Below are 14,778 nucleotides of genomic sequence, written 5' to 3' on the forward strand. Positions count from 1 at the left end.
TTAATCACAACATTATAGCATTAAGCATCACACGCTCAGTGCTTGACAAAGAGATTTACTGTAAATCTGACAGTAAATGCTCAGTGAGGCAAAAGACCCAGGAGAGGATGACCTCATCATGAGCTCATCGTATAGATTCCTGCTATTAAAGAGGAAAGCATCTCCCCAGAGGAGAGAAAGGTGATCCAAACACAGGATGGAAGAGTGAGATTAAAAGGTGTGTGTGTGTGTGTTTTGGTTGCAGATGACTCGCCTACACAGGGGTGTTTTCCTTCCTAAAATGAGGTGAGTCGGGTTGTTGACTCACCTCCCATCTCTCCCTTTTTATTTTTCTCCTGATGTGAGGTTGGCGTCAGACCGTGGGGTATTGATGGCAAGGACGATGACTCGTGCTGCTGGGACTGTGGCAGATGGTTTAAATAGTCCAGTGGTAATCTGCCTTACCTCATCACCACTGGGGGTGTGTTTATAGAAGGAGGGGGCCACTGAAAGGATTCATAATTCATGGCATAGTCCCACCATCAACTGGTTTATGGCACATAATGAGTTTATCCCTGCGTAAATGTAGAAGGCATAAGGTCTGCCCCATTCTCAAATTGCAAATGTAACTTTTTTTACTGTTTATCTGGTATTTTAGTCTCCACGTGTATTTTTAGATTGATGGTGGGGTGGGGGAGCTCAGGTTAATCTCATCATGTTGACCTTACATGAAAGCCAAATGAGACATAAAAATGTAAGGGGTATTTTCGAAAACTGCCCCGCCCAGTATAATCATCCGCAAATACGAAAAGTAAATTCAGGGGGAAATATTGCAAATGGGTTTTCAGCGAGTCTGTGCATGAATATTTAATTCTGTTAGAATAAGGGTGGTCCAGTAAATGAATGATTTTTTTAGCGGTGTGTTTTTTTTCTCCGCTGTCTGCTCCCTTAATTGTAGCCGTGCATTTTTGGACCTTGCACAGATTAAGATTCTTTTGAAAATGTGTGGATGCCCCTGATAAGATTAATGACATTTTATGAAGAAAGTTTGGAACGTCTGGCCTATTTGCCGTTTTGGACCGAATGTAGGTCGACAGAGGGAGGAAAAGTTTCAGCAGGAGCTCAGTTAGTTTAAAAAATTCTAAATAAAATAGAAAGTCAAAGTGTCTGTACGGTTCGTGTTGTTATCAGGGACAATGTGGCATGCATTAGAAAAAAAGTGGTATTTGTTGTCTTTTGGGACAAAAATGTCCCTAGAAATTAGTTACATCTCACAAAACCCTCCAAAGGGAATCTTGAAAGCTTTAAAATAAAAATAGTCTTTAGGTGATGTCTTTATTTAGTCTGATAAATGTATGTGTGTTGTTTCTGATGTCTTAATTCTGGCGCTAGCGATTGGACCGTACTCATTGTTTTTCTAAACAAAGAATGAAGGGCTTTCACCCCGGCATCTGTTGAGGTGAGCGGCGCTCTCCTGAGTCATGGCCTGTGTGTAGGCTTCAGCCTCCCAGATCTATGGCACCAGTCACACCATCTCTCCCCATCTCATTCATCTGAGACTGTGATTTGGACTTCTAATAGAATAGTGTTCAGAAACCCTTTGGCTTTAGTGAGGCTCAGGACACCCGGTGTGCTCTACCGTGAAGGCTGACACTGTTCTGGCTCTGTGGGCTGGGGGAACTCCTTGCGCTCTTTGATAAAGATTGATATAATTTTCATGCCTATTGCCTTTTCTAAAGTGATTCTCTCTCTCTCACACGCACTCTTTTTATTTCTTTATCTCTTAATTTCTCTGCGCTCTTGGAAAACACAAGGAATTGACTAAATCAGGGTTGTTCTCCCTTTCTCGGCCCAGATCCCAAATAAAACCCGAGGCCTTTATTTACAAAATCATGCATTATAATGTATTCAGTATATCCATTACTTCCTTCCCTCTTTACGGTATGACTAAGTATTTTAAGTATTTCGATATAGTCAAATGTTTATTTTAATTATTCTAGAGATAAGCATAAGCAAGCTTTTTCCGACTGAGCTATTATTGAGATAAATAATGAATTATGAAGTGCATGTACGCTACTGCTATAGGCTAAAGCATGTTTTAAGCCGTCTGAATTCTTTATAGATTTATCCTAGAGAAGGCGAGTCAGCACAAAAGCACTAAAATAAGATTGGCATCATGAGATAATGCAATGCATGTGTCTGTGAGCAAGCAATCTGAACACACAAGGGCAGGAATGATATCAAGAGGCCAAAGGCAAAAGTCAGAAGACACATAGGAGAGCAATGGAGATGGCATAAGGGCAGCGCGGGGCATCGCTGCAGCCTCTAGCTGTTTTCACTTTCTGTGGGAGATGCTGGATCTGTACCAGCAAGGCTGAGCAAAACTAACAAAGGTCAGATCAAAGGAATGGAGCAACTGGCCTTTTTCAGATGCTCTAATTGGCGTAGAAGAGAGGATGCTCTCAACGGGTTTGGATTGTCAGTGGGCCTGACTGAGTGTCTGTCTGTGTGTGGGTGTGGAGTTTAATCTATGCTTTTTTCAGGATCTAAGGAGAGCAATTTAAGTCGTGCAACACACAGAGTAGACTCGTTTTATAAAGAGCTGTGTATTGTCATTTTAAGAGAATAAAGAGGCATATTTAGTCCGAAATAATGTATGTTTTGTATTTTTGGTGTTGGACTATTAAAATATAATTCACTAAATTACTCTTTCTGTCCAACTTAGTTTGCACAATTCTTCTGCTTTCTTTACATAGACAGCATGTTAAGATTTGTATTGAATTAGTGGGTAGGCTCGTAATGCAAAGATATAGTTATGCATGTATCTGATAAGATACACAATCATTACAGGTAAATAAAGGTGCCTAAAAAGTAATACAAATGTTTACATTATCTCATATATTATACAAATCTTATATATTGTAGATTAATATGCGTTGTAATGCAGCATAATCCACTTCATTGCTTTCAGCTACACTTCAGATCAGTTCAGAAACAAACCTGAGCTGGATCTCATGTACAGTAAACTCTTTGCATGCAATATGAAGTGTCACCAGCAGGGGGCGATCTGAAAAATAATAGAGTTTATCATCTACTTCATGTGTCCTATTTTGACTGCTTTTTAGCATTGATAAGGATTTTAAAAGTAATTGTGATGTTTTCAGAGGATGGAGAACACAAATGACGTAATATCTACTCAAACTAATCCTTGAAAATGAAATATTTCTTGTGTTATACATAGTTTAAAAAAGTTTCACTGCTAATAAAAGGAAACGCTCTTTAAGTGTATAGTGACTGTTCATTCGCAGCCATTCACATACTCTTTTTCATGATATTTTCAGTCTTTTCTTCAAGGCTTTTTATTTTGTGAGTTTTTAATTCAAAGCCTAGTTAAAGCTGTATAACCTCAACACCTAATTGCTATTTGTGACAAAATCTCCACGAAATGACCAAACACTAAAAAGCAGCGTGTGTCCTCATAAATCAGCCAGTTTATTTCCACACAAGGTTTTGGGGTAGGATGTATCAAAGGTTATTATCCTAGTATGAAAATGATTGCATATGAGAGGTTCTCACTAATATAGCTTTAGAACTGTGTGAGCGTGTGTGTCAGAATGATATCAGTGTAAGCTCTCTGATCTACTATGCGTGTAGTGGCTCTCACGTTGAAGGACCTGCACCACTGTTACCACAAGAGTGTTAAAGTACAGCTCTTAAACTGCCTGTCGCACAGTGTATGTGTGTGTGTGTGTGTCCTCCTCGCACCGCAGCGTGCCATCGAGGACGCCATCAGTCTTTGATTGGGCACTTATTGATCTGAGAGTGTGACCTGTGTGGATTGCTGTAGCCTCTGTTACACCCTCTCTCAAGGAAACCACCCGCATTCACTGCAGCACATGAATACATAACTCACAGACCACATTGGATTATGTACACAAAAACACACAAACACACACACGCTATTCGGTGAGCAGCGTCAGAAGTGGCCTGAAGGATCTTTAAAAAGATTGGAAAACAAAGACTGAAAGAAAAAGAAGTGACAGGCCTGGATAACATATCCTTTTACTTAAATTGTTAATGGATTGTGTGACCATACTTCCCAACAGCTTTGAAAAATGAAATTTAAAGTTTTGCACTGTAAAGCAAGCGTATCTGCTACATCATAAATGTTTATTTGAAGCAATAGATATTTTAAGATTGGCAAAAACGGAGATGGTGTACAGTGAGCTCATATCGTGTATGACTGTGAATGATGTACTCAAATCACGTGGCGCAATATAAAACTATTAGTGGAGCTTTCTTCAGGATTATGGGGGTTTTATTTCTCTGGATTTCGGCTATTAAACAGTTTTTCTTAATGAAGAAATCCACTTACTTCCACTGAAGCATATTGTATGTCATTGCAGAACAGGTTTTTCTTGGGTAGTTTGTCATCATTAAAAATAGGTGTTTGATAACTATCTTGACAGATGTCTGGATGTCCTCGTCCCGACACGCTAAATAGAAGGTTGTATGTAAAAGTTGAAAATCTGTATTTGTTTTGATAATGTAAATATGTCTGAAGGAATTGGTGGAAGTAGTGTGAACGGGCCTTTAAGAAAAGTTTAAAATTTTAAGGGCAGCAAAGTATTTTGGAATGTTGACTCTACTGTATATTTACATATATTAACATTACATTTTAAGTGCATGACACAGTTTTATCTTCCCGTATTTTGGGTGAACAAAAAAAACTTTTACGCCTACGTGAAAGAAATAAAAACTGTTTCATCTCTGACAGAAGAAGCCTGATGTCTGTTTATTTTATTTTCAGCAACAACGACGGCTGGATCTTCTGACCATCACAAACCCTGGTGAGTCTGCTAAATTTTTGTGTGTGTTTGTGTGTCTGTGTGATATTCATTACAAAGGTAACACATAACCATATGCCTACACTCATAGCATACACCATATGCACACCACACCATTGACAACCATTTTCAGGATTAAGTCAGCGTTTTCACCGTGCCTCACCTAGAGCAGTGAATACAGCCCATGTTCATAAGCTGAATGTCTTCTCAATGCATCTGGGTGTGAGGGCTGAGCTGAACCACAGTCAGAGCTCTGGGAGGAACAGATGGGAGATCCAGCAAGAATGTAATCCCCATATGTCTAAAATATCTGCCTCGTCTAATACACTTTGATTAAAATAATGTTTATGTAAGGCACATGGAGCGGGCTAATTTTCCCAGCTTTGCTCGTCATCTGTTACCCAAAGCCACGCAAGACCGTGCCGCTGACCTTCACAACTTCACAAAAGACGTGCGCGATGTAACATGGTTTTTAGCTTACCTCATTTTTGGTTATATAATGAAAATGTCTTTTAACCTATAGAGCTTGCCAGTTTGTAAGGGTAATTTGCTGATTTCAGCTAGCAGTAAAAACTACTTTTTCTCCATAAAAAATCCACAATTGTATTGTAACTGTGCATAAGCAGGCTGCATAAGGGCCTCTGGAGAGCTGTTGTGCTTTTTGCTGATCTAGAACGGGCACCCCGAACGCAGTTATTAAAACTAACAGTTGAAAGAACAACTACTAAACAAGTCTGAGATAACCGGGATACAGATGGACTTAATGAGATATTGATGAGGTGAAGGGGGCATTTTAGTTGCTATAAATGAAGAATTAAAGATGTAAATGAGCTCATCTACTCCCATCTCTTCCCATAAGCCTAATGCTCAGGCGCCTATTAGGATTCAGTTTGCAAAGTGTATGAAAGAGCATGGTGACCTTTGACCTGCGTTTGTCCTATGCAAGTGTGACGGAAGCTTGTTTTCCTGCTGTATGGAAAACAGCTTGCACTTTTAGATGACTGAGACAGATGCAGCACACAGGACACATCGAGCTATCCACATATTAGATACATTTCGTGAATACTGTGGTGTTGCATTACTTTTTAAACACGGAAGGCACAGATCCAATGCCTTCTTGGATATACAGTGTATATATATATATATATAAAACAAACATATGTATTTGTACAGCATGCATGATCCTTAAAGTTCATTTTATTAGGTATACTTAAGTAAAGATCAAGTATGTTTTATTCTATGGCTTTGTCAAAATACCTCCACTTGTGGTTTTGGGCACTTGGGAGCGTGTGCACGCGACAGGTAGTTACAGGGCAAGTCTGTCCCTTGTCTTAAAAATGCCAAGTGCAGTGCCCTTAGTGCACACTTAACCCACCCACTTCGGAGCGGTATTCAGGGCTAAGTGTATCCCATCATGCATCACATTCTGAATATAAATGATGAGACTTTTTGTCCGGGTTTGGTGAAATGTTGCGTAAAGCTTTTCAGTGTAAGTTTTACTTTTTAAGGTTACATCTTTATTTATTCTATGTTTGGCTAACATGTTTTTCCTTTGTTTTGTACAGCTGCTTTGACTCTATAATTACATATTAAATAGAATGTCATAGTAAAACGTAAAGTGTTGCATATTTTATCTTTTTGAAAACTCCAGAGATAGTTTATGTATTGAACACTTGGGCCAAATACAGGAAATACGCCATGAAAATAGTCAAGTGGTCAAGTTGTGGGTATTTTGGACAAAGCCTATGGTTTTTCTAGGAAGTAATAAATATTAGTAGTATACTTGTAAGTGTACTATATTTATACTACTTGGTACTAAATGTGCCATCTTTTTAGTTTTTTTAAGTATACTATTTTAAGTATACTATTATAGTGTAACAGTTATAAACTTTAAGTACACAATAAGTGCAAATATACTACAAGATAACGTAAATTAATAATTGACTAGTTTAGTACTTGTAGCATTGTTTTAGTTTATGAATATACCTTGAAGTATACCTACTACTATAGCTTACCATATTTAAAGTATACTTGAAATATTACCACTACTATTACTACTATTGTGTGTGTATATTTCATTGTGAAAGATGGAGAAATGATGCATATTTGGTCTTTAATGAGATCAGACTTTGTTCTCCCTCTGTGCCCTTGGAGATCGTTTTTGGAGTAACTCCTGGGTCAGAACCTGTTCTCCTGTACTGCTCCTGTGGTGGCTCAGCAGATCAGTGATGAGGGCAGGGGGTTCTCCGTGTCTTAGCCCCTCATTAGCTCTTCTATGTGAAGAGCGCCTCCCACTCAACCCCTGCCAAACCCCCTTTAATTGGACAGTTGAACAGCACGATGTGAATCTGGCTCCATTGAAGCCTGACATTTCAAACAACTGACCTTTCCCAGGCCAGAACAGCTAAGGAATGATTCTGCTCGCCAACCATTTCCATTGCGAGGTGGATGGCAAACTAAGCACGTTCATGAATAAGGAAGGGATGAAGTAAATATAGGATTAAACAAGAGACTGCAAAAAAGCCGGTAACACAATACTGTCTTTTCAGTGTAAATGCGGCTTTAGATCGTACAATAGATGTAAGAAACAAGCACAGCCTGGGTTTGGCTCGGAGTGTTGGGGGCCACATGATGGTGTAGAGAATGTGGTGTAGTTGTAGTTTAGGGGGTGACTGCTGCCAGAAAATTGAGTTCAGCATCTTTTCGGAAAGGCTATTGTCGGTCTATTGATTTGAATGCCCTTTTCATATCTGCAGTCTCCATTGCGTTATTGTTCAGCTGGACAATTAACTTTGCTTGGCTGGTGTTTAGTCTCTGTGTCACTGCCCCCCCTCCATGGTCACCATCTCAGCAGCGTTACAGAAAAAGGTCAATTACATTCATGAGACTTGGAGAGATGTGCAAGCTTACTGTTCTGAGAACAGATATTAGACAACCTTCAGATCTCCTCAAAGGCTTTAAGCTCTTTTTCTGTCTTCGTTAGTTTCTGTCAGATGCACACGTGTGCTCTTATGTCTTTATTTGGTAGAGCTCAAAGTATAAACTTTTTAATAAAAATAAAACATGTATTTTTATCAAACAATGTTTTTGCTACTTTTATGATAAATAAGGCTTAAATTACTTTCATTTCATTAGACAACAAAATTTAAATCTATAAACAAATCTTTAACTGTTCAATTCGCATTTTTTCCATTGATGTTTATTTTCAAATCAACTCCTTTTTTTGCAACATTTTTTTATGAAGTTTGACTATTATTTAGAAATGTATTCTGCATGGTTGAATATTTTGAGGGTAATCTGATGTAGCAACAATTTTATGTGTGGCTTACAAGTAAATTAATTTCTATTTATAACATTTACAGAATGACCAACAGTATGTTAATAAATATATATATTTTTTTAATCATGTACAAACGTATTGCACCGCTGTGACACCATCTCTTGTGTCTATTTTGCTGTATTTTGCCTTGAGAATGTTTGGCCTGATGCACTGATGAATCTCCTCTCTTGCGTTGACTGGTCTCAGTGGTCCTCTATAATGAATGTTTAAAACACGTTCTCGGCCAGTGGCACTGCTCTCATTGGCCGAATTTGTTTTCTTGGCAGTGTCTGTGATGGTGTCTGTATGGCATCCAGTAGTAAAACAGGTCTGAGCCTGATGGTCTCTGGACTGAGGCCGTGTGGCCAGACACCCTGCTGTTTGTGCTTTTGTGCCTGACTGCAGTAACTCTAGGCCAAAGCAGCAACCTGGACAGCTGCTGCTCACAGCGGCCAATACCTGCACCGGTGAGATCTGCCTTTAGTGGAGCAGAGAAACCATGCCTGGCACAAAGAGAGAGAGAGATTAGGGGACACAATGTATATCTATGCAGACTAGAGGTATTGAAATGGGGAATGATAGAGCAGAGGAAAACTTTTTAACCAATTGCTATACAACAATCATTTAACAAAATTAATATTTAACAGATTTAACAATATATATATTTAATATAAAGCAACGGAAACACTCTAAGGACACTCTAAAATTATTTTATTTTATTCCGAATTTACCAATTGTTCATTTGCAAAGATTGAATTGGGTTATTTTGATTATGTACAAATATATTTAAAAATACAGCAAACCAACACAATAAATCAATTCTAGATTTTTTAACATTTTATTAAAGATCTATTTTTGAAAATAAACTCTTAATTTATGTGTTTGAGCGCATAATAATATTATCAAATTTGATGTGGAAATAGTTTTTTATTTGCATTTATTTGCAGAAAATTGAAACAGGACAAACCAGTCAAAATAACAAAAAATATCCAATATGTGCGGATCTTGCTGTAAAGAAGGTCATACAGTTTTTACATGTATTTTAGCATCAATTGAAAAAATATATATATATATGGGTACAACGTTCACTCTTTATCCAGGGAGATATAAAGCAGATCTTCACAATGGCAACAAAATATGGCCTTATTGTTTTCACTATACTTTCATTCGTCTCTGCTTTATCTCCGTCTTTCACATTGCTGTTGGGTGACTTTGTCATTTCTGAAGTTTGTTTCTGTTGAAATTGCTGGACTGTAATAGCCACAATACATGCGCAAAACATGAGTTGTTTCACTGCATAATATTGGCCAGGGCTTTGCTGTGCTCTCAAAACAGCCTCGGTTTTTTATTAAATACGCTACACGATGTTCCAAACATGGCATATTGACATGTTTGCAATACAGAATTTCTGCAGATTTTTTCAGCTACACATTCTTGCAACATGTTTGTGTGGCCTTTTGGCATCACACGGCCAGTACAATACAGAAATAGACTGTGGAATTCACAAAGATTTATTGGCTATTTACTCGCACTGAGCACTTTATCCGGAACACATGACAAGTGACAAATGCGTTATTTAAATACAGCGTTAAAATAGCACATTTATCTCCTGAATAAGACGGTTGGTAAATTAATGGTTGAAATACGGAACGCAAAAGTGGCGTTCAGCGAGTTCAGCCCATGCGACGGAATTACAGAGATATAAGGAACAGAGAAACCAAAATGTGTGTTCTGCTGCCTCATGCTGTCTATTTTCCAGTTGATTTTTTTCCAAATGCAAACAAAGGAGCATAACGAAAGGGCTGTGAGCCTGTTAATGAAGAAAGAATAGGACTGTTAATGTAGTCGAGAAGAGAGAGAGAGAGAGAGAGAGAGGGGGGGGTGCACTGCTGGCGTCTCTTGGAAAATATTTGCAAAATATGCATCATTAAACCATTATTTAAAAAACATGTCTGGAGCCCAGCCTTGAAGCTTTTCAACAACTAATGCCTCTAGTTAATATCCCCAGCCATGCAAATATCACAATTTCACGCCTTCTTCACATAATCAGCCATGGGTTTTTCTGTTTGCCGTGTGAAAAACAAAACAACAGGCTTAAAATACTAAATGAAAATGCAGTGTGTATTTGCCATTAACTTGTCTTTCTCTTTTCACGGCTTGACGCGTGCGCGTGAATGTGTTGGTGAGAAGATATGTGGGAAAATGTAAATAGTATTTTAAGAGCCTTTCTGCGATGACGGCGATGACTATTTTGTCGTCACCAGGGCCATTCCCAACTGCAGCAAATCCATAAGGAGAAAAGGAGTGTACTTTTTTGTTATTTCCAGCTGGTGAGTGTGATAGAGCTAGTTTCAGATAAAGGCCCCTGTGGTTTGAGTTAGTGGAAATAGCGATGGAGAGAAAGAAACTGGGATTATCCTCTGAGACTTTGTCGCCAGCAGCACAGAACTACTCCCACACGCTCTCGGCTGCTAGCCCTGCGGGAGTTTTGATTCGGTTACCTGGTTACCGCCAGTTCTCGTTTGCGGGGTCACTTTATTAATCCCTCTGCCGGTGAAAGGTGACGTGCGTTGGTGTGTATGTTTATATTTGTGTCGGTTCAACAAAGAACAGGTCCGCTCTCACGCTCTACCTGCCGCGCAGTGTTATCAGATCCACCCACGCAGACTCGATTTGTTTGCATGTTGCGATGGCCGTCGATAGGCCTTTGTTTTACGGCTGTCATATTAACACACTGAGTAAATCTGGATGAGAAATTAGCTACTGTAGGTAAATATTATGCCACTTCCTATTAGGACTGATTTGGTGAGACAAGGGATGATAAGAATTGGTTTTGAAGTGTGCCGGGTTGTAGAATAGCAGATAGGCTAAATGTTTCTCAAGAATATGATTCATTCATGATAAAGGCCTTTATTGTTTACCAAAATTTCACCTGAACAAGTTGCACAATGTCATGAACGATTAACATATAAGCACCGGCATTTACAGTATATATCAATGTCTATCCAGTAGAAGTTATTTTAAAGGTTCTTTGAATAGTAATTCTATGGATCAAAATTTTTATTAGTAGAAAATTATATAATTTATATTTTTAGGGCTGTCAGACGATTAATTGCAATTAATCACATCCAGAACAAAAGTTTGTGTTTAAATAATGTATGTCTGTGTATTGTGCATATCAATTTTGTATTTATAAACACATGCACATGTATACATATTTATTTATCAATAATTGAAATTATATATAAAAGTTAAAATTTTATATTTTTCTTAAATATTCTTAAATATCTTATTTCTATGCATTTATGTGTATGTTTTTATTAATGCAAATTAATGTGCACAATATACAGACATATATAATGTAAACATAAACTTTTGTCCTGGATGCGCGCGATTAATCATTTGGCAGCAACTATATATTTTTTTAAATAAATATTTTTGGGCAAGAAACCTTGAACAATATTTGATGTTCTCTTCAGAAAAAAGCTATAATAATAAAAATATTTTAGACTGTAGAAAATAATAAAGAGAACATTTGCTATTCATGTCTTTGGATTCGATTGAAAAACAAATATCAATAATTAAACAATTTTTTTATATATTTTATAATTAAATTGCTCTAAACATTGAATGTTTAATTTTGTTACCACCCTTAACCTATAAGAAAGTATAATCACCGGTAAGATTTCTCCCAGACATTGATGAGATTACATGCAAAACTTTTGCTCAAGAATCCTGAGAATATATCTTACAAATGTCTCAATTTCAAACCAAATACTGAGATCAGATTTGTCAAGACGGCATTTAAAAGTCAACATTATTGAAAATTTCAATATGAGCATTTCTCATCAAATATACCCAAATCCAGATTGTTTTTCTTATACAATCTACATTCATTTTAAAGCTCCATGGTCTTCATATATTTTAACAATTGTCTATTTTGTTTTTGTTTTTATTTCTTCTCCTGTAAGACATTTTAAAATAAATATTAGAGATTAAGTTGATACTTAAATGAAACAAATGGGAGCTCTATCAAATCTTGTGAGCTATGAATAACATTAACATTATCCTATCACACTAAACTTCACCAAAACTATTATAATATATATGGTCATCTTTGCTCTCATGACTGCAAGTGTTCTAACTTGTCTTAATCACACAGATGGACTCAGTAATCGGCTCCCAGCAATTAAATATTCACAGTTTATCGTCTGCACCCAATGAGGACAAATGAAGTGTCCACACAGTACGGGTCTGACATTATCCAGGACGAAGGGGAAAAGCGCCGTCTAGTCTTTCATACTAATGCAAGAGATCATATTTGGAGAATCAGGGGGTGATGCAGATTCTCGACCTGCTGGGATCAATAGCGAACTCCTGAGAGACCTAGAGAGAGATCCAGAAGCAAGGTATAAGAAACGTCCCCGATGCTCTCGTTTGTTCTTTAAGAGAAAGATCAATGTCCCCACAGCGGCTATTCGGGGAATGCTCAGCGGGACACTGTTCTGGCATGATACCCCGGTAAATATTTGATGAAGGGATTGAGGAGTGGTTTTAGAATATAGTTTGTGTGCGCTTGGTCTGTCAGTTTTGAAGTTTGTCTCAGGGCAACTGGCATTAGTGACTAATAGCACCGTTCAGAGCTCTGTTCTGGGGCTACTGTTCATTTCACGCACTATCACTTTTTTTATTGCCCGACTGATGACTTCACGGCTAATCAGTTATTCATGAGACTCTAATTAAAGGACAAAATAAAGTAACGTAATTACGACCGGTTCAATTAAACCAGAGGAGATCATCGCCTTGTAAATTGTTGATCAATAGAAGATGATGGTGCCAATTTTTCCATCTCCGACTGACCCCAGGAGCTGCGTTTTTCCTCCCTGGATGCACGGGGGCCTTCATTTTAAAACGTATTTCTAATATTCTCTAAACGATCCCTGCTGTCTCTCTGTGCTTCACGGTTTCTGGCAAAGGCAGCAGGTTTCAAGCGTGCCGTCTGGTTTCTATACTTGGCCAGCCAGTACCAACACACACACAAACACAGACCGCCACCAATACACACACGCGCACCTGGGCTAGCGTCTGTCCGTCTCCCCGATTGGCACAGGTGCGCTGTTTTGATTGGCTGCGTGGTAATGGCTAATGTGTTCCCAGCTAATGCCTCTGTCACAGCTCCTCATGTCCATCTCTCTCCATCTTCATCACCTTCCTCATCCTCTACTGGGCACCGACCCAAAACAGGCCTACCGGTATCGTCTCGCCCGACACCAACCCTCTTTCCTATTCTAGTCACAGAACTCCTCCCTCTCTGACAGTCGGCTTCATCATCCACATCATTATGGAGATTATCCCATGTCTTTTATTTAATGGCGGCTAATGTATCACCAATAAAGATGAATGAGGAGAGCTGCGAAGCTCTAATTGGAGGAACATGATGTCTGACTCCGAGCCGCTGATAATGTCGACACTGCCAAACAGTTTATGAGGCGCCATCACCGGAGTAAGTGTGTGTTTAGAGGTGGAGGGGGAGCAGACACTTAGTTCGAGTGCTCATTGTTTGATATCTGCACATGAGAGCGTCGGGCGCTGCCGCATTGTTATTTGATCTCATGAGTTTGATGTGAAAGCTTTCGCTCTTGTGGTGGCGTTTATAATTGCACAAAAGTATCTTCATATTTAATATTACATATTTATTGTTTTTTAAATAACATACTGAGCTTGACAGATTTACCTCAATCATATTTAAAAAAATTGGCACCTTTTCTTTTAAAATACATTAGGTTGTGTGTAGTCAGTTTAACTAAATATATTGATTGAAATGTAATACTATTAAATCACCTATCACAATTAATTTAATATTTTTATGTGGTGTTTCGGGACGGATTCATCTTTAATAGAGTGTACAACAATAAACTTGTCGATTAAACGATGAATTCTTAAAAGTATGTGAGGTTCAAGGCATAAACCAGTAACCTAGTGTAGATTGAATTACTTTCCTAGTACTGTTTTCAATTTGAGTAAAACTTTACTTTATAACAAAATTCAAAATTATAACACTTTTGAGATTCAAAATGAAACAATAAGAGACTGCAGAGCAACACTGCAAAAATGAAATTCTTCCTAGCATTTTGTCTTGTTTTCTAGTAAAAAATTATTTAAACTTCTTAAATTACGATACATTTGCATAACCAGGAAAGTGACCTGAGGTATATATGAAAAGAAAATATAAGAACTAGTTAAGTTTTTGTTTAAAGAGTTTTTTTTTAATTAAATTCACAGTGTTACTGGTAAACCTGCTGCAAACCTTGGGGCAAAGTTTGTGTGAATTGTACATGAATGCACACGGGTCTTTTACCGTGTGGATGCCCCTAAATATGATGCGGCACAAATCGAAAAGGGATTGGTTGCTTGACCTGTCAGTCTTGGGCAGTTCTTGGCTATTCAAAGTGCTTCAGTACTTCAGTATGAGACTAGGAGCAGCATAACTTTAATCTATTTCACCATGTAAATCAGGTTTTTCTATCTAAATTCTACTACTATCAGCTCTTAATTTAACTGGATAATAGATTTCTCAAAGTTCTAATCATTTTTAGGGAGACCAGGAAGGAGCCTGCTGCATTTCCACATTAT

General features: G+C 38.0%; 1 protein-coding gene across 1 annotated transcript in view; it reads left to right on the forward strand.

Moving 5' to 3' along the window:
• The window catches only part of agbl4 (AGBL carboxypeptidase 4), a 291,793-nt gene that overhangs the window by 193,223 nt on the left and 83,792 nt on the right, over positions 1–14,778 (forward strand). The window contains exon 6 of the mRNA XM_056772317.1: positions 4,790–4,829. Coding sequence (XP_056628295.1) covers positions 4,790–4,829 — 40 coding nt within the window. The remainder of the gene's footprint in view (positions 1–4,789; positions 4,830–14,778) is intronic.

Source organism: Triplophysa dalaica, chromosome 18, assembly GCF_015846415.1.
Source record: "Triplophysa dalaica isolate WHDGS20190420 chromosome 18, ASM1584641v1, whole genome shotgun sequence".
In the NCBI taxonomy this organism is placed as follows: domain Eukaryota; kingdom Metazoa; phylum Chordata; class Actinopteri; order Cypriniformes; family Nemacheilidae; genus Triplophysa; species Triplophysa dalaica.